Below are 22,424 nucleotides of genomic sequence, written 5' to 3' on the forward strand. Positions count from 1 at the left end.
CTTGATCCAGGAAGTCAGTTGTCGCTTGCAAGGATTACTCGCATGACAATATAATCGTTTCTGTAATTACAGTTTATGTTTCTCTTCCAACAACCTAGTGACGAAGCATGTCATTTACTTGCTATCTCCGATTAATTTCCACAGGCATAGATTTGCTTATTTGTTGCTAGGTCGGGCAAGCCTCCGGTAAGCTTTGTGGCTGTTAAGGGCAACTTTTGTGACCAAAGTATGCTTAAAATCCGAATACATTGCAGATGTACTAAATCGATCTATTTGATAAATGTGCGGGTTTACGAGACGAGATCATTTCAATAAACACTTGTTTCGTCTTTTAATGATGATACAATAATTCTTAGCGTCAACTATTAAGCCCCGCTTTAACAGAGCCTTTCAAACCAGAGTTTCATCTACAACATCCGCTCAACCCTTTTTAACAATGCCTGTTAAAAATGGTCCCCGAAATGTTGCTCGGACGTTAGTTGTCGCCGTAACTTTTGTCAAGTTCTAAAAAGTAGCTATGATAGCCAGGGTAATTACCCCGACATTACCCCAACATCACCCCGACAACCGGTAAAATTTCTTTGCTACGCTCAATACGCATACACAGATTATAGTCCATACAGAATGACATCGCCGATCACGTGCATGGTCGTAACCGCACATCCTTCGAGCATGAACGGGTTTAGGTTGTTATGGAAACATACCCGAAGAAAGTTATTGGTGTGTGTCAGTTACCAGGGTATTCCTCGCTTTGTTCTCCGGACGTTGTCTCGACGTTGACGGGGTAAGGTCTGTTAAAACAGGGTTTGAGTGTCAGTTTCACTTTTCTCATTAGGTAGAAGTCAGAGTTCATTTTCAGGAGCTCTGTCGTCCCCTCAGTATGAGTTTAAAGGGATCGTACAGTTTTGGTTGAGACCTAATTTCAGGTTTCTAACATTTCTTGGTGAAATAATGAGAAACCTCTTATGAAATATGAAAGAGCATGTAAATCTATGAGGAATTCAACGTTTATTTGATGAAAATTGGGTTTGAAATAGCTGAGATATCACAAAAAGAGCGATTCTAATAAAGTGTGGGACCCACACTTTATTATGATCGTTTTGTTTTACTTTGTTTTTGGATGTTTCAGTCATTCCAAACCCGATTTTCATCTAATAAACTTTGAATTCCTCTTAAAATGGTATGCTCTGTACTATATCATAAGTGCTTTCTTGGTTTCTCGCTAAAAGTTAAAAGCCCAATTCTCATCTCCACCAATACTGCACCATCCCTTTAAGCTCGAGTTGCAGGGAATAAAGAATGCTGGAAATTTTGGACTAAGAATAAGATTTTTTGTTCCTTTTTCAATACCTAAAAAAAAAAAAAACAGTTGGGCCTAAGCGACTAACCTTGGGAAATCTGGTGTGTTTTCATAGCTAAAAGACTTACATCATAACAAATATAAGTGTCTGCGTTTGGAAATCCAGTATTCATTTAGAATTCTGCCTTTGCTGCCGCTAGAGTTGAGTTAACATATCCTAGGTAGACAACAATATGCAACATGTTGACGATGCTCATTCTAATCTCCATAGTTTAGGTATTCATACTTTCTACATAATGACATTCGATTAATGTTTACATTTTTCTTACGTTAAACATGTTTTGTTTTATTTCATTTTGTTTTTGTCATTTCTTTTTTGTCCTTGACCGGGATGACGTTTCTTTCATATCTATTTACCGTTGGAAAACACCGTCCGCAAAGAGCTTAGAATTTGAAACAACTGTCCCGCTCGTTTTAAGATAATGTATGTAAATAGATAAAGCGTTAGTTATTCCAATTTCTAAAGTGTGGTGTTGTAGGAGTAGTATGATTGGTATGGCCATACCTGACTTCGAAGTACCTTCAACTGTTGGCTGTTTCTGCTTTTAAGTGCACATTATCTCAGTCGTTTGTTATGCATATCAATAAAATGACTAGTCATCATGAACTGTTTTAAACTTAGTGTAAAGGTCTCTGCACGATTTGTACAGGACACTGTCACGAATATCATGCCGAAAATTTATGTTAGTCAACATTTATTACCAAACACCTTTGAAAAACTACTTTTATGAAACTTGGCAATATCGCAATTGTTTGTTAGGTTGCCTTAACTGCTTAATTTTGCAGTAAGTAATATGTTTCTACGTTTCTTTCTGTCAGCTATGATATATTTCTTATATTAAAACGTAATCTGATGTATTTAACAATATCTATTTGATATGTATTCGTTATTAACTTTATACATCATTTATCAATTGAAGATATCGCACACAAAATCAAGCAAAAAATCATTGTCAGATTTCAGAAATAGCTTGAGTGATGTACACTGGCTCAAACGATACACTGGGTGTTGAATGTCCTGTTGTTTGATTGATCGACTCGATTTACTGCACATGGGGCCTGTAGCAGAAACGCAGAAGACCAAAAAGCAGAAATCGTAACAAATGACGTACATCATGAAATGACACAGATGAGAAAATAAGAATCTGTTCACTCTAAAAACGCAAATGTTGAATCAACATTTTAAAGGGCCGAGGAGTGACAGCATTTTTTGAAGTGTTGCATCCAACTTTTAAAATAATATTTTAAATGTTGAATCTAGCAGGAAAACCAACACTTTCAAAATGTTGTCACTCCTCGGCCCTTTTAAATGCTAATTTGTGTTTTTAGAGTGTTGGAAGAATGGTATAAAAGGGAAATTATCGTGCGCATTTGAGCGAGTTTGTATTATTATGATCTCTTTATTTTGCACCAGAGTACGAGCTTGTTATGGTAAATGTGTGTGTATGTGTGTGCGTGTGTGTGTGTGTGTGTGTGTGTGTGTGTGTGTGTGTGTGTGTGTGTGTGTGTAGAAATTGTGCGTGAGTTCACGTGTTTTACCCATATGGTCTTTCTCTGTTACCATCCTTAGTATAATGGATATCATACTATGTATAAACAATAATTATCTGTCCACTCAACTTCTTCGGAAACCGTCAATGTTGCTTCATTGTCCTTTCTCTTATGTCGTCACAATATAAGTCAACAATTACAAGGACATCAACACTTGGTGATTACAAAATAATTCAGCCACCAAAAAAAAAAAAAAAAAAAAAAAAAAAAAAAAAAAAACAAGAAACAAAAATTTACCGTAGTCTGATGATTAACTCGTAAAGTACCAATGTGCTAGATAAAGACTAAAGATTAAAGACGCTGGTCAGTTCAAAGATATTGTAATTTCTCGATTTTTTTTTTCTTTTTTTTTTTTAGACAACGACGACGATGGTAGAAGAAATAGCTTGAGAATCTCGGGTAAAACTATTTAGTGTTCCTATCCACGAAAATAGAGAAACGTGTGTATAGACTATTGTGTTAAATTTACAACAACAAAAAAAAAATAGAATGAATAAGGAAACTGAGAGAGAGAGAATCAACAAAGAGAGGCGTAAGATAAGAAAGAATGAGGAGAAGAAAGGAGGAGAGGTCAATGTTCAGAGAGTGACGCAATTAATGCAAAGAAGTTATCAGGAAAGAAGAGTATCAGGAATTCAAAAAAGCTCTGAGGAAACATTGATCTGCATTACCGAACCCAGTATAGTTTGACCTTACTCGTGACTTTCCTCGGCTATAATTATTGCAAATGTAGATTATTATGATAAAAGAATAAAGTCATTGCTTGGTTATTTTCAAGCAGACATTACAGATAGTGTTCTCAGACACTAGGTTGTTATAGGCGATAAAGCTCCACGAGTTTACCACAATGTGCATTCTGTCGTCTTCAAGATATTTACCAAGGACGTTTTATTGAAGGAATGATGAATGAATTCCTTTGATGAAATATGCTAAAATTCAGTTTTCTCTCGATATGCGTGAAACTAAAACCTGACCTATGCGATTATTGAACATTGGTTCAATGTCTATACAGCCGTGCGGTCTGGGTTATCAACACATTGACCACCAAATGAGATCTCTTTGTTGACCATGCACTTTTTTTATTTATTTATTTTTTTTGAACAGCGCCATCTCTTGTTTCAAAACAGTACAATAATGAAGACGAGTTCGCCCGGACTGGCATCGCGTGCAGGCTTCACAATCATGTTACGCAATAATATCATAGTAATGTCCAGATATGACAAAGTTCTAAAAGATGTTATATATAAGCCAGAATACACGGAAGAGGGGTAAAAACAAAGACAGAAAAAGACAGGGGGAAACAAAATGGCGAAAACTAAGCAAGGAAGCCTTCTACAATGAACTTTCCTTGTTTCAGATCAAAGAAGTTTACATGGTGTGGAATTTCACTGGAATGTAAGGAACAATCTGAGCTCCTTGAACTTCCGTGTTTTTTTTTTTTTTTTTTATTGTTTTTTTTTTTTGAGGGGGCGGGGTGCTTGCTTATTTTTTGTGTTGTTGTTGTTGTTGTCGTTGTCGTCGTCATGTCGTTGTTGTTGTTGCTGCTGCTGTTGCTGCTGCAGCTGCTGTTGTTGACTTTTGAAGAAGTGAATAAGAGAAAAGACGTTAAGTTTAAAGTGAGATTGGAGTGAATTTTGGGTGAAAATGTTTATTTTCACTAATTTTGGAGTGATCCCTGAGGTCACTCCAAAATAAGTGATATATATATATATATATATATATATATATATATATATATATGAAGAGCTTGCTTCCAAAAGGCGCTAAATCCATCATTTTTCAATGGATTTAGCGCCTTTTGGAAGCAACCTCTTCATATATATAATTATATATACATAATATATATATAAATCATTTTCACTCCACATTCACTATTTATACGATTTCACTCTTAATTTACTCTTTTCTGAAATTCACTCATTCGTGAGTGAATGTTTTCACTGTTTTTGTTGTTGTTGTTGTTTTCTTCTTCTTTTTACAGAGTAATTCTTAATCAATCATTAATAGACTTCAATGTCAAGAGCTGGGAATAGTGCAAGAAAGACTCCAAGTAATCATAATGTTCTCTGTACACTTTCAATTATAACTCCAGTGCCATGTACGTTCTAGTTTACTTTTGTCCGTAGCTTTTCACAAATCCTTCCCTCTAAGCCCAGCCCATAATTAGGTCGAGCCATATATGCAAGAAAAAAAAAATAAAAAACTGATTCCACGAAACGCTGTCAGACGTGTAACCAGCAACAAAATAAACAGCATCTCTCTTTGAAAATCAAGAAATTCTAAAAATGTGACAAAAAAAGAACAATAAAGAAAGAAGACAAAAATATGGGAATGAGGTTCTTCCCAATGTCAAACAAAATAAAATGATCGTGGCTTTTTTGACTGGCAGCTGAATAGACATGACCTTTGACTTGTCACCCGTCGTTGTCAAATCGGCGGGAAAAACGTGCGAATCTCCACAATTCAATTTATCTCTCGTCAGAACCCACGATGTTTAAGATCACGGGCTTTGCATTGCAGACATCATGATAACTGGCTTCGGCCTAGCCCGAAGCATTTGTATTGTCAACGTCACGTTGATAAAACATCCAAACAACCTCATCCTCGCTACACGTATTATATGTATCCTGGTTATTCATTTTGTCAGGCAAGCTATTTGACTTCGTTCCTGCGGCCGAAGATTTCACTTTGTTACAGCATCACTGCCATGTTGGATGCAATTACAATCCGGAGACATTGCTTACTCATCGAATTGAAAAATCTCATTAAATGTTTCTCCAAATCACGAGTTTAATGGGGCGTGTATTTTTCCGATGGTTTGAATACGTATGTGGGGTATGAGAAATACAGGAGTCAGGTATTCCATTTCAATCTATTTTGATGTCATTCAGCGATAAATTTTGAATCGTTCCGCCTCAAAGGAGATATACCTAGCTATGAAAATGTTTATGCACATCCTGCTGAAAACATGAAGTAGTCTTTTTTCCCCCAGACGTTTGTTTATCACGTACACGTCCAATTAAAGCATTATGACGAGATCATATATTATCATAGTGAAGTTACAAAAAGAAAAAAAAAACCGGTGCCGTTGACGGCAACAGTGGTGGTAGAAAGCTCCAAGTGGCTGTCAAATCCCATCTGTCATCCAATCATGATGCAATGCTTTTGAAAAATGATCATTAAGCTTACCCTCGCCGAGTTACATGTGGCCCCTGGATCCCAGGGTTGCTGCAGTAAAGCGCCCCTGGATTCACCTCTTCTTCTCCTCCTCCTCCTTCTCCTCCTCCTGCTTCTCCTTCTTCTTCAATCTTCTTCTTCTTCTTTTTCTTCTTTTTTGTTTTCTTCTCTTTCACAGTGGTCATCTTCTCTTTTTTTTACTTTCTTCTTCTTCTTCTTGATCTTCTTTGTCCTGTTTTCAAAGGGAGCAGGAACTATGGTAATTTAGAGTAATCAATATGATTTATTGCAATCAATCTGGAAAATGACGTCTTCCAACTTTGATTCGGGTATCACAAAAAAAAAATCCCCGTTGCAAATATTATAAAAGTAAAATGAGAAAATCTTGTCATAGTTTTGTTGATATTGATGGCGACGACGGTATAATCTATCGTAAGCTTTGTTTTGTTTTGTTTTGCTTTTTCTCTGTTTTCAATTATTTCCTTTTACATCAATATCAATGGCATCAGCTTACGCTCTGAAATAAGAATGCGGAAATTCAAATTACATGTATGATTCTAACCCACATCTTTTTATCATATATCATTCAGTTGATGCACAAGGTATACAGAGCGTTTTAATATCATTTTACAGATTACTTTGTTTCTTATTTTTTTTTGTCAGGTTGGCTTCGATTGCTCAACGAAACTGTCATTCACCAGCATTTTACATAATGTTGTATTGTTTTTGAACCTGAACAAAAATTAGTTTGGTCCTTTAGAACTTTTGCAGGAGAAGATATTTTGGTATTTGCATAATATTTTGATTACTTTGTTACTCAATCACACAATTTTGTTAACCACACAGAAAGAATTACCATTAAACTGGGAATAACGACTGTGTATTTCTGCAGACGACTACAGCGGGCCCGCACCAAGCACGCACCAGCGTCTGCTAAAGAAAATTATCATCAAAGTGCAACTGCTCATCGCGTTGCCATGGTGATCGCATACTTATGAATAGCAGCCATTGATGCTGGTTGCAGGATTTCGTCTATAATGATTGGTTTTGACAAGAAAAGGCGAAAATAGACAGTGGTTCAAGTTCAGCTTTTCTTTTGACCATGGAAACCATTATTCTGTGCCCACTGCTCTGCTCCACGATAACGGTGCACCCCTGCAAAGACTGTACCACCTGTTTAGCAGTGGTTGCCATGGTAACAATGCACATCATGGTCTTTTTCAAGACAAGAAGGGATAAACTCCGGAGTTCAGTGATGTTTTGCTCCTGAGTAAAGACATTCCCTGCCTCTTTATCACGTCTTAAAGGGACTGTACAGTACTGGTTGAGGTGAGGAGTTAGGTTTATAACATTTATTGGTGAGATCATGAAAAACCTCCTATGAAATATGAAAGAGCATGTAATTTCAAGAAAGATTCAACATTTCATTCAATGAAAATTGGCCTTGAAATGGCTGAAATATCCACACAAAAAAGCGATCCTAATAAAATTGACAGGCCACAACTTTTATTAGGATTTGTTTGTTTTACTTAGTTTTCAGATATATCAATGTGTCATTTCAAAACCAATTTTCATCAAATAAACTTTTGAGTCCCCTTAGACTTGTATGCTCTTTAACATTTCATAGAGTGGTTTCTAGTTATCAAGCAAAACATGACAAGCTGTGACCCACCTTTTATTCCGATCGCTTTGTTTTATTAAGTTTTTGGATGTCTCAGCCATTCCAAATCAGATTTTCATAATTTTTTTTTCCTAATTCCGCTTAGAATCGTATGCTTTGTACCATTTCATAAGTGGTTTCTTTGAATACCTAATCCTCAGTGCATCTCCACCGATACTCTACCATCCCTTTAAGATGATTGGAGAAGGACGACGAAGGGATACGTTTTCCTGAGGCAGCAGACGAAGTATGATGTTATTGATTTTTCTTTTAGTCCCCTTTTTGGCTTGCCAAGCATCATGACTTGTGAATAATATTTGATACTGCCAAGATGTCATGGAAGGTCAAGTGTACTCCTCTCATGCAATCCCTCTCTTTTTCTCTCTCTCACTTTCCGGTAGGAGGGTCAAAGGTCAGGCCATTTAATCCCATAGAATGCCTCTTGTTTTCCGGGTTGGAGTTGTATTCCTCTACTCTCGAGTCCAAAATAGATTCTCCAAGGGATATGCCGAATTCTTCAGAGGTTAAGGCTCTCTCTTTTGTCTCATTATTTTTGGAAAGCCCAGTCACTCATCGATTGACGTGTGACCGCTTCATCTCAACCTATAATGGTACTCGATTCTTCCCGATTCTTTCTTATGTTAGATAAGTAGGGGCCTACAAATTTCCGAACCGAATCACTATCCTTTTAACTGACTAACAGTAAATACAGCAGTATGTCACACTGGGAGTTAGAATTGAAACATTATGCCGTGTAAAAAAATTTCTTCAGTGATGCATTAATAACTATGAAGAGCCTACAGATATTGAAGCACACACCTCACCACAATATAAGAAAACGGTCCCATGACATTTGCTCCCACGAAATATCTGCACGCTGAGCCAACCATAAGAGCAGAAAGCCGAGTATTATGCTGAGTATTACCAAAGATTACCGAGAGCATCGTATTTTTTTTATCTGCTGTTCTATTTTACAGCTTATCAGGGTTTTACCTAACACTATAACCCATTATGTTGTTCTGAAGACGTAATGCAAGATTTCGACGGGGTATATCTGGACCAAGAAGGTGTGAGATGGTACTCCTTTACCCCCTTACCCCACCCCCCTCCACACACACACACACACAGACACAGACACACACACAGACACGATGTGTGTTTGGGGTCTGGGAGCTCAATTCGAATAAAAACACGCCTTTTGTAACGATCCTCTCCTTACATGGTCTCATTGGTAGAGCCACAGAAATTCAGTAACTCTCCAATTGCCGATCAGCTATCGACACGCCCCTGGACACCGGTATAAAAAGCCCCTCAGTTGTCCGGCGATCCGAACAATAAAAACGACCTATTTTACTGACGCCACCTATTGTTGATTGGAATGCGAGTAGAGCGCAAAGAGATACTGAAAAGAGATGCTATACTCATAGAGTACGCCCGCGCACATAGAAGCAGGGTCAATTGAACGGCCAACCGCCATGAGCGAAGAGCGTCCGCCAATGTACTACACGTTGTATCTACAACTCGTGCTGACTTATTAGACTTTAGGAACCCAAAATGCATCAAAAATATGCAGCATTTTGGTTATCAATCCAGGGAGGTGGTGTAAGCGGCAACAAAGTTTCCTCGCACAGGAACAAACACAATGTGTGCAACTGTTACATCGGTCCGGTCTTCATATTTGTATGCGCTGAATGGCGAGCGTGTCCTCTATTAGTAATGAATCTCTTTGGTTCCGCGTCGGTACCACCCGACGCTCTGCTTCTGTGTTTGCTCGCATCCATCGCAGTGAGTTCAAATCGTTTCGTGCTTCCACCGGGAACGGATAGCTTCGCCTCACCCTTGCGCACGGGAGCGGTTACCTGACACTCCAGCTGTACACTGTGGAAATTTGACTTACTCGAATTTTTTCAACAAACCTTGAAAGTGCTGATCTGGGGTCGCTTTGCTTGACACAGAGATATATTTTCAACACGTGGTAAGTTATGATAATATCATATTCACTGTACTTCACTAGTTGTGATCTAAACTGTAATTTTGAAGATAACGTAACAGATGATGCACAGTTGCCTGCCGACTGAGTACATCTCCTGAACTAGCCGAGAAGTCAACAACGTCGCTTTGCCAATGCCGTCCGCACTTTACGATGGTGTGAAAAATAGAACGCTCCTCGACATACGTTAGCAGCAGCGGCCCACGATCTAAGTAGTAGTGATTTGTTGGATTCACTACGACCTATTTCTTTCAATTCAAAGATTCTTCTGCTCCTTACCCACATATATTAAAGGGATCTACAGTTTTGGTTGAGATCTAATTTCAGGTTTCTAACATTTTTTTTTTGATGAAATAACGAAAAACCTTTTCAGAAATATGAAAGAGCATGTAATTCTATGAGGAATTCAACATTTATTTGAAGAAAATTGGTTATGAAATGGCTGAGATATCCAAAAAAGAACGATTCTTACAAAGTGTGGGACACTTTATCACCATCGCTTTGTTTCACTTTGTTTTGGGATGTTTCAGTCATTCCTTATCCGATTTTCATCAAATAAACTTTGAATTCCTCTTAAAATGGTGTGCTCTGTACTGTATCATAACTGTTTTCTTGGTATCTCACAGAAAGTTAAAAGTCCATTCTCATCTCCACCAATACTGTGCCATCCCTTTAATATTATGTACGACGTAATTCTAGTGATAAGCATGTACACGTCGCCTGGCAGACACGATAAATCGGCACTGATGATTTGCGAGTGTCGGTTAAATTTTGATAAAACATTTTGCATAACTTTCAGGTGGGCGAAATTATGCACACTGTTTTCAATTGTTTTCAAATTATACATTAAACTGAATTAAAGATATCACGAATTATTAATCACGAACATGTACACTCGTACGTAGAAGTATGTACCTTTGTGTTTGTTCATTCAACATGTACATTGTAGGACTATATGTAGAACATGACGTCGGACTTGTACTGTGCAGTATACATGCGGTATGTCACATTTTAATGCCAGCGAATCGAATTGATCATGATGCGCTTTGTGATCTCTAAAATGATGTTGTATACAATTGTATAGTACCCGAGTGGATGTGGATGTAATCACGGAGGTGACGTAATCAAGCGGCGAATGGTATTGTGGGTTGAATATATAATCAATGATCATACAGTGTACGTCAATTGTAGTGCACACCTATATATCACATGAAATATATACATGGAGTAGTACTGTACTCGTACAATATATATATGTACAAGTTGTATGTACCCTGTATTTTGCTCTTATGAAGATGTCAGTATCCGCCGTAAGCAGCATACTATAGTTACATACAAACTGTAGCACGTTTTATTCTAAACGCGCTGTCGAGACTTTAGACTCTGCTCTCTCACGAGTCACATTACCAATTGGAATACTGTATATTGTGTTTATTTGCACCTGTTGGAAGATATATTATGCCGTTTATGATTGTTTTGTACGTCTATCTATACACACTGGTCAAATTAGACTTTTGCTGTTAGAGTGAATGAGCATTGTGTTTGCCCTCTCGTACATGTAGTTACAATATAAATGGCCTTGACCGTAAAACGAAGTCTAGTTGATAAAAACCACGCTACATACAATTGTAGTGTAAATGAGTATATTTCCATCATTCAACCAACACTGTATGAAATCAATACTGAATAATTTTCTAAATATTGTCATCTGTGAAATTCTAGGACCTGTTTCCCTTGTAATCTTCTCCAAATTTCATACAATGAAATGAGACTTGAAAAGCTCAAAGATTGGGATACTGATGTTAGTCTAGAATACTAATACCAGTGATGTGTGTATCAATAAAAAGAAAATAAGTCGTGTCAGTAGTTCATGAATTGAATTAAAAGTTCTTAGTATTGCAACTAATTGACAAATTGCCCTACTGTGTACATCGACGTAAAGTTCTTACTAGTTAAAAGTGAGATGAGTCACGCAAGACTGCAAACATATCAAAGGAATGGTAAAGTTATGGTTGAGATGGGGCTTCAGACTTCTACCTCTTTTGTGTTTAGATAATTAAATGGGGAAAAAACTCTTATGCAGCATGATTTCAGAACATGTACAATTGTAATTCTTTGAGGAATTTAAAGTTTATTTGATGACAATTGAATTTGAAATGGCCGAGATATCTCAAACAAAGTGATCTAAAAACCGAGTGACACACCTTACATTAGGATTGCTTTGTTTTACTTTTTTATGTCTCAACCATTTCAAAACCTATTTTCATCCAATAAGCTCTGAACTTCTCTTAGAATTCGTATGCTCTCTAACATTTTTTTATAAGTGCAAGGTTTTTAGCTACTGTATCTTGCAAAAGTTAAGAGCCGAATCACCATCTCAACTAATCAACCAATACCCCTTTAAGTGGGCCTACAATTTGTACATGTACATTATACACTGAGGGCTGTTTTCATCCCCGATTTCTCTTAATAACGTTTGCGTAACACATATTATGTTTGTACATGTAATTAGGGTGTTTGCGTCATTAAATGATACATTGTACTACTCCCAACTTACAATACAGACACATTTATTTTCTTTTATGATGATCATGAATACCTTGGTGATACATAAATGCGATTTGTGAATCTCAAAATGAACTATGTTTAAACAAGAGGCTCAAGTTTAAGTACTGGTAGAAGTGATCTGAAATAGAAACGTCAAATGCAAACTTGTCCCCTGCGTACATGTACATTTTTTTTTGTAGAAACCTGTTTACAATAAATGTACAATATACCGCATTGTACCATCTTGAAGAGGTCAAAGTTATATGCGTGATAGATTCCCGAAAGTCCTAATATAGACATCCTAGTTTGTTTAGTAAGCAAGCTCCACATGTTACCGACCATCTGTCGTTTATGGCAACTAATGGATTTTAGTATTAAAAAAGAAAATCCTCGCAATCTCTTACGATCACGTCCTTTTGTTTTTTAACCCGGAAGTTCAAAGACGGAAAGTCAAAAAGTTTCATCAAACTTTTGTCAGGGCAAACTTTGTAGATCATTGTTATTATCACATGTCTTACTTTGTACACTACAATCATAATCGTAAGCATTTCATCTTTTATATGAATGCATTTAGGAACATACAACTGTATGGCACATCATTGTGCAAAATGGACAATAAAGGGATTGTAGGCAAGTGTGATGCAGACCCCATAAAGCGAGAGTTAGAGATGTTACTTGCACAACAAACCCCTGTTCCCAGCCATCCTCCTTCATAAGGAGTAAAGATACTATACATGTACAGTACATGTAGTTGCAAATGTAAATCAGATGTATTTACAACAATTTCGTATTTCATTTGTCTTCCAGACAATTCCGGTTACCATCAACATGACGTCTTCATTCAAGCAGTTTATCACTCAGAAACTGGAGTGCCCGATTTGCTTGAACATCTACAAGGAGCCGAGAACCCTACCCTGCTCTCATACCTTCTGTAAGCGGTGCCTCACGGGCCTCCTGCGATCTCAGCCTGGTAAGGTCAAGCTTCCCTGTCCTGTCTGCAAGCAAGTGACGGCAGTTCCCACAGGGGACGTGAGCCAGTTGCAGGTACACAAGACGCTGAATGCCCTGGTCGACGATGTCCAGAACAAGAGCCAGCTCTGCACCAGCTGCCCGGAAGGGGAGCAGAAACCAGCCGTCTCCTTCTGCCAGGAATGCGACATGGATATGTGTGCGCCATGCGTCAAGGTCCATAGTCAGTGGAAGCGATTCGCCAGCCACAACGTGGTCTCCATGAACGAGATGGTGACGGGGAAGGTAGCCCTGAAGCGACGCCGAAAATGCAAGAAACATCCCGGCGAGGACGAGGAGTGCTTCTGCGCCGACTGTCGCAAGCACGTGTGCTTCCGATGTGGTATGCTAGAGCACGCTCATGCTGGCCACAAAATCCTCGAAGCAGTGGTCCATGAAGAAATTCTCGTGCAGAACATCCAGGATCTGAAGAACAAGTCGACCATCAAGAAGTCAGCGATTAACAAATACATTGATTTTATCCAGAAGCAGCGCCTAAGATTGAAATCCCTGTCCAAGCATCTCAGTGATGACATCGACAAGGCCTACAATGAGTCCATCGAGCACTTGGCTCAAAGGAGGGAACTCCTTCAGGGTAAGGTGACCCGTCGAATCGAGGAGCTAGAGCTAAAGCTTCACGACTTGGAGGACGAATGCAAGGATCGGATCACAAATGTGGATACCATCGAGGAGCTCGTCAGCAATGGCATGAAGATTCCTCTGGAGCAGGAGGCCCTGGCCGCCCACGACTCCATGTGCCAGGAATTGGAGAGGGTCCTTGGACGAGATGGAGAGGAGTTCGACTACGACCACCCTTCCAGCACAGCCAAGGAAGGCGAGCGACTCCGATTTGTCAGAAACGTGGGATCCGGTGAGCTGGACTTAGGACAGATTCGAGAGGCCGAGAGCAGGTGGATGTTGGAGAATGACATCCAACTTCCCGCCAAGGATTGCATGAACGGGATGGCGCCCACTCCAGACGGGATGATGGCCATTGGATCACAGTTCGGCGGCATTCATCTCTTCTCTGCCGACGGTCAGTACGGAACGGCCTTGAATTCCGTAGAAATTCGCGCCATTGCCTGCATGGCCGACGGTCGTTATACCATTCGTGACGACGACAACAACATCCTGCTGTACACGAAACAGCTGTCCAAACTCGGCATCAAGTTCGGCACCCTGACCGACGCAGAGGGCGGCCCAGGCGGACTCACCGTGGACGGTGAGGACAACATCTACGTCAGCTACATGAAGACTATGCACATCCAGGTCTTCCCCGGCTCCGGCGGTCAGGCGATTAGGGACATACCCTGCGACGACCACATGCCCATGCAGCTCTTCGGGATGAAATCCGCCAAGGCTTTGGTGGTGAGGAGCTCCGCCAATTCTGCCCGAGTCATCGACACCTTTGGTCGCACCCTGTACACCATCTCCAAGGATGCAAAGACCATGGCTTACCCCTCAGCATGCGCAGATGGAACCATCCTCATCGCTTGGGTCAAGCATGAAAGCGCACTAGTCACCATCGACCAGTACACCGCCGAGTTGAAGCACACGAAGACCATTGTAGCCGACCAGAAGATCCAGAAACCGCAGAAGCGCAACTGGTACTTCCTCCAAAAGTTCAAGAGTGGAGAGATTGCCTTTTCGACCCCTGATAGACTGTACATCTTCAACAAATTGATGGAGTGAGAGGAGTGAGTACAATCTGGCAATGTATTTTCTTCAAAGTGCCACATGAAATCGCATTTTAAGTATTCATCTTTGTTACTCAAATTATTCAGCTACTGTACATCGTTTTTTTTTTTTGTGATAGGTGGACCGCCAATGTTTATGAGCTTTCTATATTTTCCATCTTACAATGTAAGTCCAAATGGGAAGCGATTAAGGAACACAGTTGAACCTGGTTCAAACAGCATATAACGTTTATGTTCAGCCTTATTTTTTTTTTAATACGCATATACAATCTTGCAGTCAGTTTTGTTTTGTTTGGTGTCTTTTAGGAAGAGGTAGATTACTAGAAATCATAATTTTATCTAAGTCGAATGAGTGGGCACAATCACTTTACTCCCGTATTCTGAGTTACTGTCACTCCATAACGGCCCCTCTCCTTTATTACTTCTTTGTTAGGAAACTTAAAGGAGTTTTAAGCAGGCCTGTAAACTGTTGTGACATGTGTTTTTCTGAATATAACAAAACCCAAAGACACAAATGTTTTCAAAGTTTGCCATCGGGCAAGTGTGATGAACAGAATTGTATATGAAGGTACGTGCTTCCAAGTTAGAGGAATAACAATTTTGATGCTACGTTGGCTGAGACGCAACCTTCCGTTATCATTGCATAGCGTACAAGATGCTTCGAAATGAAAGAACACTCTATGCTATACTTACAGCTAATTCCATAGAGCACAATATATAGCATACTGCACTTTATATATCTATATCACGTGCTGTGAGAAAGATATGTAATGTAATGATTGATAGTAAGAAGGTTGTTGTTGCAGTTGATTCCTAGTAAGGTTATCGCTTCATGGATATGTGGACTCTCGTGAAATTCTCCTCTCTTTCTCTCTGATTCTCTCTCAAATTTATCAACTGCATATTATGTGTATGTTGATGATTTTATACGAATGTGTATAAGATATTAACCTCTGTACCCGGTGAAGGAATGTATAAAGTAAACGCTGGTTGTGCCTATTGGTGCATTTCAGTCGCAGTGAGTAAATAAACCTTTGTCACCTGGGTGTGTATGTACAGACGCTGAAGAAGAAGAAGAAAAAATGAGGGCATATATTTACCGTCAACCTGAAGTCAAATGAAAATTACGCGGCTTCACCTTGAACGGATGCCAACTTTTGGGCTATTCTGTCAATGGGGGTCATTTTATAGTATTCCATTCAATTATTGTGAGTGACATCGTACGTGATATGCATTTGTAGATAGTGTAAACAAAATGTGTAAATGTCGCCATGCTTTCGTTTTGTGCATACACAGGCAACTTGTATAGGATTTCTTTTTGTTGGTTGTGGGATAGAGAGACTTGAGGGAATGTAATCCTAATTGTATTATAGTTCCGTAAAAAATACAGTACAATGAATAAAAGTTAATGGATGGTGCACGTACATTCCGCAGGTGTTTTCCGTTGAGACAACTGTACATCAGTTCCACTGACTCTTCTGCGTAGGATTTGAAATATTTACAGATGTCAGGTTATGACCGAAATATATCACGTAGACACTAGCTTTTTTTACATGCATTTCGCTTAAATTTTACCTCTTTTTTTTTTTTTTTTTTTTTTTGCATTTCGCTCCAGATAAAAGTGACACCAGACAGTTCAAGGGGGTGTCACACTCTGTACATCATTGATATATTATGTACCAACTTTCAGCACTGTTTCCGTCACCTCATAGAATGTTAACGTGACATGGCAGGACTTCATTGACTGTCAAACCTGAGTTAGCTTAGATATATACATTGCTTACAAGCACCCTGCCAAACGAAGAAGTATTCATGAATTCAGGAGCCCCCTCCCTGTCCCGAATACGATTTCATGCTGCTTATTTGTGTGATTGTATAATAATATAGACTGACCACTTACATGTACAGCACTTTGTATTCGTTATTGTATTATCTTTTGTGAGCCAAAACATTTTAGATTTGAAAAAAAAAAACAAACATGGTGATATGTAATATGTCTAGTAAAGAGTAAAACGAAGTAAGACAAAAGCTGCTGATATGTACATAGCATAGGGCTTACATTTACGTTTTTGTTCGCAGATATGAGAATGGAGTCCAGAAAAAGATAAGTTGGCTCTACTCTACAAATGGACCTTTTTTATGTTCGTAAAAAAAAAGGTTTTATTGTCATTCTAAATTAGAGTAATCGGTCCAGGCAGAAATGACGGAGTAAATCCAATGATTTTGGCGTCCATGTGTTACTGTGTTGTCGGCCTATATCGACCATTTCAGCTTAAGTAATACCCGCAGTCTTTCGCGTTTTCGTTTAAGGCATATATGCGATGTCTATTGTGAATACAAATGTTTACGCTCTCACACAGTATTCGTGGTTTCAAATTTACCTGTTCGACAAATGTAAACACGCATATTTGCTCCAGTATTTTCGCCAGAAATTCGATCAATACCGTTTCTTCTACTATTTGAATAGCGCCTGGCCGACACAGTGCTGATTAAAACTATGTACGTGAGCCAGTGCAGCCATGTTTGGGGCAAACAACAACTTCAAAGGGTGGAAGGCTGTACATTGTATGTCTTGATAAAAATAAATTGGAACTTCAGTGGTGCGTAAAGAATGAGTGCGGCCGTTTTCCCATTGTAGAAGGTGGAGTGAACGTTCGCCTTCAACCGGAATAAGAAGTCAAGGTGCTTACACGAATGAAACGCATAATGCATGCGCATGTATGCTACTTATCTTTACAAAGGAGACAAGTAGAAATAAAACCAGTACTAGTCGAAAATTGAGAGAAAACCCGTTTGAAGGTCATAATGTATCCATTCCACATCTTACTATGAGCTACTCTTATTGAAATGGATTTTCATAATTCTTCAGCTGCTTTGAGTGCGTGTATAACTGTATATCATTGGTCATGAAGAAAATGAGTGGGAAAGGTATTCGTATCGTGTATCGTGCACACACGTGTTACGTGTGAAAGCAAGCATCGTAATGTATTAACCCTTCACTATGTGTGGAACCATTCACTGTAAAATCAGTAATTTTTTTATTCATGGCAGTTTATAAATATATTTTTATAAAACTATGACAATCTTTTCGAGCAGTCAGTGTTATATCGTTGTTGATAATGGTGTTATTGGAAGACGATGAATGAAAACAGCTGGAAATAGTATAGAATTTCTACAAATTTATTTACATCACAACTGAGTGTGTGTTTGTTGAATGTGTGTACACTGAGTCTTTGCGGAATGTAAGGCATGAGTCATGTAAGTGGTACTGATGAGATGTTCCACTGTATGAATAAGTTGTCGCACAATGGAAGGGAAATAAAGTATTGGCTAATCGGTAAACTTCAACTGGCAATAGAAATTTAGATTTGGATTGGCAAAATGGACACATTAATGTAAACGTTGGGTTTATTTCAAAGGATGATTTGAAATGCAATACGCCACTGTTAAATTTAGTACGATTGAGGTTCGGTTTTGTCTGCTGTAGGCCTATTCCAAGAAGCAGTAATCAGATTGCATAAAGTCGTAAAACAAATTGATACATATAAACATAACCACAAACAAATTAGCAGGCACGCTCGGAGAGTACATAGTACAATGTACGGCGTAGTAATCATTTGCCGTTTGAGATCATCATTTCTGTGTTGTTAGATCATCCACGTACATGTAGGGCCTACATCACGTAATACATATATTGTGTTATGCAGAGACCACATGATTGATGTGATAATCCGGGACTTGATGCACGCCCATATCATCATGGCATATCAATTCTCAATACGGCGTTATTATTGGCATTGCAGTTGACATGAACAGAAATCGTATGCTAATTCAAGGTACAGATCTATTTTTGACGTATTACCAAACTGTGCGTGTGTCCCTTGGTGTCTGCCCAGAAATATATTTGACTGAGCACATCCATTATTCATTCTGTGTGAGTACGTATGTTGTGTTGCTGCATAGTGGGTATTGCATGTATGTGGGTGTCGTACATTTTGTCCACTGCATGTAGCGTGTATTTACGGATTGGGTCATCGATTCGTCATTATACAGCGCACACCCCCATTTTAGTAGGTTGGTTTTTTTTTTTCCTTGACATGCTGTTGCACACGACCCTATAAACCACGCAAAACAGGATAGAAAACCAACCTATTCGTGATCACTGAAGCAAGTTAGTGGTTACTAATACTAGAATGCGCTTTTCTTTCACTGAGTCAGATTCCGCCGGGGTGCATTCTTTCAGCATTACATCTTATGGCGTATTCATCTTGAATCACGTGATCGGGCGAGGCGGGCATAATAAAAAGCCTTCGTGATCATGACTGCAGATTATCCTGAGGCGTGCATACGTTCATCATGCACACTCGATCACGCATCCACACGCCGTGAATGTGTGTGTGTGTGTCAATTGTATGTTTGTGCTGTGTTGTGCACCGAACTTACTGCGTTCTTCGTGGTAGGTACATTATTGTACATGCATTTTTAGTGCACATCACGGTGCACGCTCACACAGCAACCTGTTGATTGTCAGGAAATGTATTGCCATTATGTATAGACTAGTGACTGCTGGAATACAGCATTCAGTCGCTTTTCGGATAGTCATTACGATAATAAATGCTACAGCACCAAAAAGACGCCATCAAAATGTAACACAGCAAGATACCTGTTTCCTAACCAAAGACCCGGTCCATCTCAGCCTGGGTAATATTATTTTTGCATAGTGAATATGCGCGCACCTCATACTGGCACTTAATCATTGAAAAAATGTGATAAATCACAGGAAAAAATATAAGAAAATAAAGGTGAAATGTGTCTATGATGCGTTTTCTTACTTCAGCGGACATTGGTAGATGGCGTCACTGCCAAGCTTATAGTCGATTCATGTACAGCTGTATTATCTTTCGGACCCCCCCCCCCCCCATTGATTACACACACATTAATTCAGTTGACATTATTTATATTACAAACTTCTTAACGAGTCTGAAGAAAAGTCCATTGGTCGAAAAACAACTAGGTTCATTGTCATTAATCGGAATTGAATGGCGTCGACTGTTTTGGCATTACTTTTTTTTTTGGGGGGGGGGAGGGGGGATCAAAGACGAAAGCTGGTACGATGTTTGTGTGACCGTAAAGGGATTATAGTTTTGGTTGAAATGGGTTTCAGACTAATTGTTCACTTTTTGTGAAATAATACCAGGAAACCACTTGTAACATTACGAAAAACATATAATTCTAAGAGGAATTGAAAGTTTAGTACTTGTAGCTCCATGGTTTGTTAGATGAAAATAGGTTTTGAAATGGCTGACATAAATATTGTCCAAAATCAAAGTGGTCCTCATAAAAGTTTGGGCCTCGATTTTTATCAGGACCATTTCATTTTTGGACATTTCAGTCATTTCAAAACCGATTTTCATCAATGCACTTTGCATCCCTCTGTGAATTGCATGCTATTTTATATATCTCATTATCTCACAAAAAAGTTTTTAAAAAATTAGTCTGAGCACTAAGATTATATCAACCTTAACAGAATTATAAATTTTGTAGAATGTCCCATATCCCCAGTCAACTATTTCGATAAGTGCTTCTATCGTGCAAGCGGTGCGTCGTCTATTGATTAAAATACTGAGTATTTTAATCAATAGACGACGCACCGTGAGTATTTTAGCATCACAACCGAATCTAATCAAATCAAATCAAATAAAAACAAATAAACTCAGATGGTTGTTAAAGAATATTGTATATTCGGTGACGATGCATTTTCCAGTGTTCTTGGGTATAGAACATATTGCGGCAACATGTGCATAAACAAACTTGTACATAAAATTCACTTATTATCTGGCCTTCACTGTATATATTTCAACGTAAAGAAACTTTTCCAGAATAACCTGCGGAGACATGCCGTTGTAACTGAAACATACCTAATAGAAGTTTTCACAATGAGTGCCTGACAAAACACCAATTACAACCCAGCTTGTAGTCATTCTATCGTCACAGTAATTGCAAAGAGTGAACTCGTCTCTTGCCATTCATTTTTGAGAAATAAAGTGTCATGCAGCGTTCAACTAATGTCCTCGATATACATTCGTTCATTGTTCCAGGGAGGTGAGACACCGGTTCCCTGATTGTTCGTAGAGCGCGACCAACCGGAGAGGTATTTGTTGTTGTTCAGTTCCGTTTCATTGTAACTTTTTTTTTTCAATGAATAATTATACTGCAAACAATTCTTTTCATCATTGCATTCCACTGCGGTGACAAGAGTTCACGCAATGATCAATCTTTACACATATCTCTCCTGTGAGAGGGAAAACAATAAATTATTTGTCATATTTCTATGATACACGACGTGTATAACATTGTAAAATTTTTCCGTTCTTTGCGGCAAGCGACAGGAGTGCCTTAACTTCAGCGATAGTCGTCTGGGTTTTTAAAGAAGGGTTTCACTAACAAGACAACGTGTTAATGAATGATGGACAGTCATAGAAATGGGAATTATTTGCACGTTTTTAACTTCTTGGCATTAATGTACATAGCAACCATTATGCAAACGAGATAAATGATCACGATGATGACATCATCTTACAAATCCTCCAATAGTACATACCCAAAAATATTTAGGAAATTACAATATTATTCTACAATTTGTAAACTATAACCCAATTTATTGTAAAAGTCATCGCAAATAAAACACAATATTGTGTTAGGCTACTCTGAGAAAAAAAAAATCTCCTTTAACTAAAAAACAGAAAAAAGACTTTCAATTAATACTTTAAGCAGGTCACATGACGTGAAAGACATGTGAAGTGATTATTACTCCATTACCTCATCATATTTGCATATCTCATTTTTAGGATCGTATCACTGTTCTGTGAACATTATAATAATTATATACAACACTTTGGAATTGTATAACTTTTAATTTTCACGAAAGGCCTATACCATTTTCATTGTCTGATCTATTCTTTTTCTTTTCGTCTACTTCATACTTTTAGTGGATTCGCGCTTCAAAGATACCACTGAAAGGAAATATTGGTACATAATATTTTGAAGTCAAGTGAGGAGAATCGCTGGCATTAAAGAGGCAATAGATTTAGCACAGCACAGCATTCTTCCTCTCTCTCTCTCTCCCCCTATCTCTCTTACCCATCTCTCCTTCTCTACCTCCCCGTCTCTATCTCCCCTCTATCTCAGTCTCTATTTCTCTCTCTCTCTCTATCTCTATTTCTATCTCTATCTCTATCTCTACTATCTCTATCTCTATCTCTATCTCTATCTCTTTCTCTATCTCTATCTCTATCTCTATCTCTATCTCTATCTCTATCTCTATCTCTATCTCTATCTCTATCTCTATCTCTATCTCTATCTCTATCTCTATCTCTATCTCTATCTCTATCTCTATCTCTATCTCTATCTCTATCTCTATCTCTATCTCTATCT

At 38.6% G+C, this 22,424-nt stretch overlaps 1 protein-coding gene across 1 annotated transcript; it reads left to right on the forward strand.

The window, feature by feature from the left end:
• Positions 1 to 9,589: 9,589 nt before the first annotated feature.
• LOC140243124 (uncharacterized) lies at positions 9,590 to 14,985 on the forward strand. Its single transcript, XM_072322853.1, has 2 exons — positions 9,590 to 9,723; positions 13,093 to 14,985. The coding sequence occupies exon 2, from the start codon at positions 13,114 to 13,116 to the stop codon at positions 14,983 to 14,985; it is 1,872 nt and encodes a 623-aa protein (XP_072178954.1). The 5' UTR covers positions 9,590 to 9,723; positions 13,093 to 13,113.
• The last annotated feature ends 7,439 nt before the right edge of the window (positions 14,986 to 22,424 follow it).

This window comes from Diadema setosum, chromosome 19 (assembly GCF_964275005.1).
Source record: "Diadema setosum chromosome 19, eeDiaSeto1, whole genome shotgun sequence".
Taxonomy (NCBI): Eukaryota; Metazoa; Echinodermata; class Echinoidea; order Diadematoida; family Diadematidae; genus Diadema; species Diadema setosum.

Coding starts and splice junctions, on each gene's coding strand:
- LOC140243124 (XM_072322853.1), top strand. CDS start 13,114: ATGACGTCTTCATTCAAGCAGTTTATCACTCAGAAACTGGAGTGCCCG.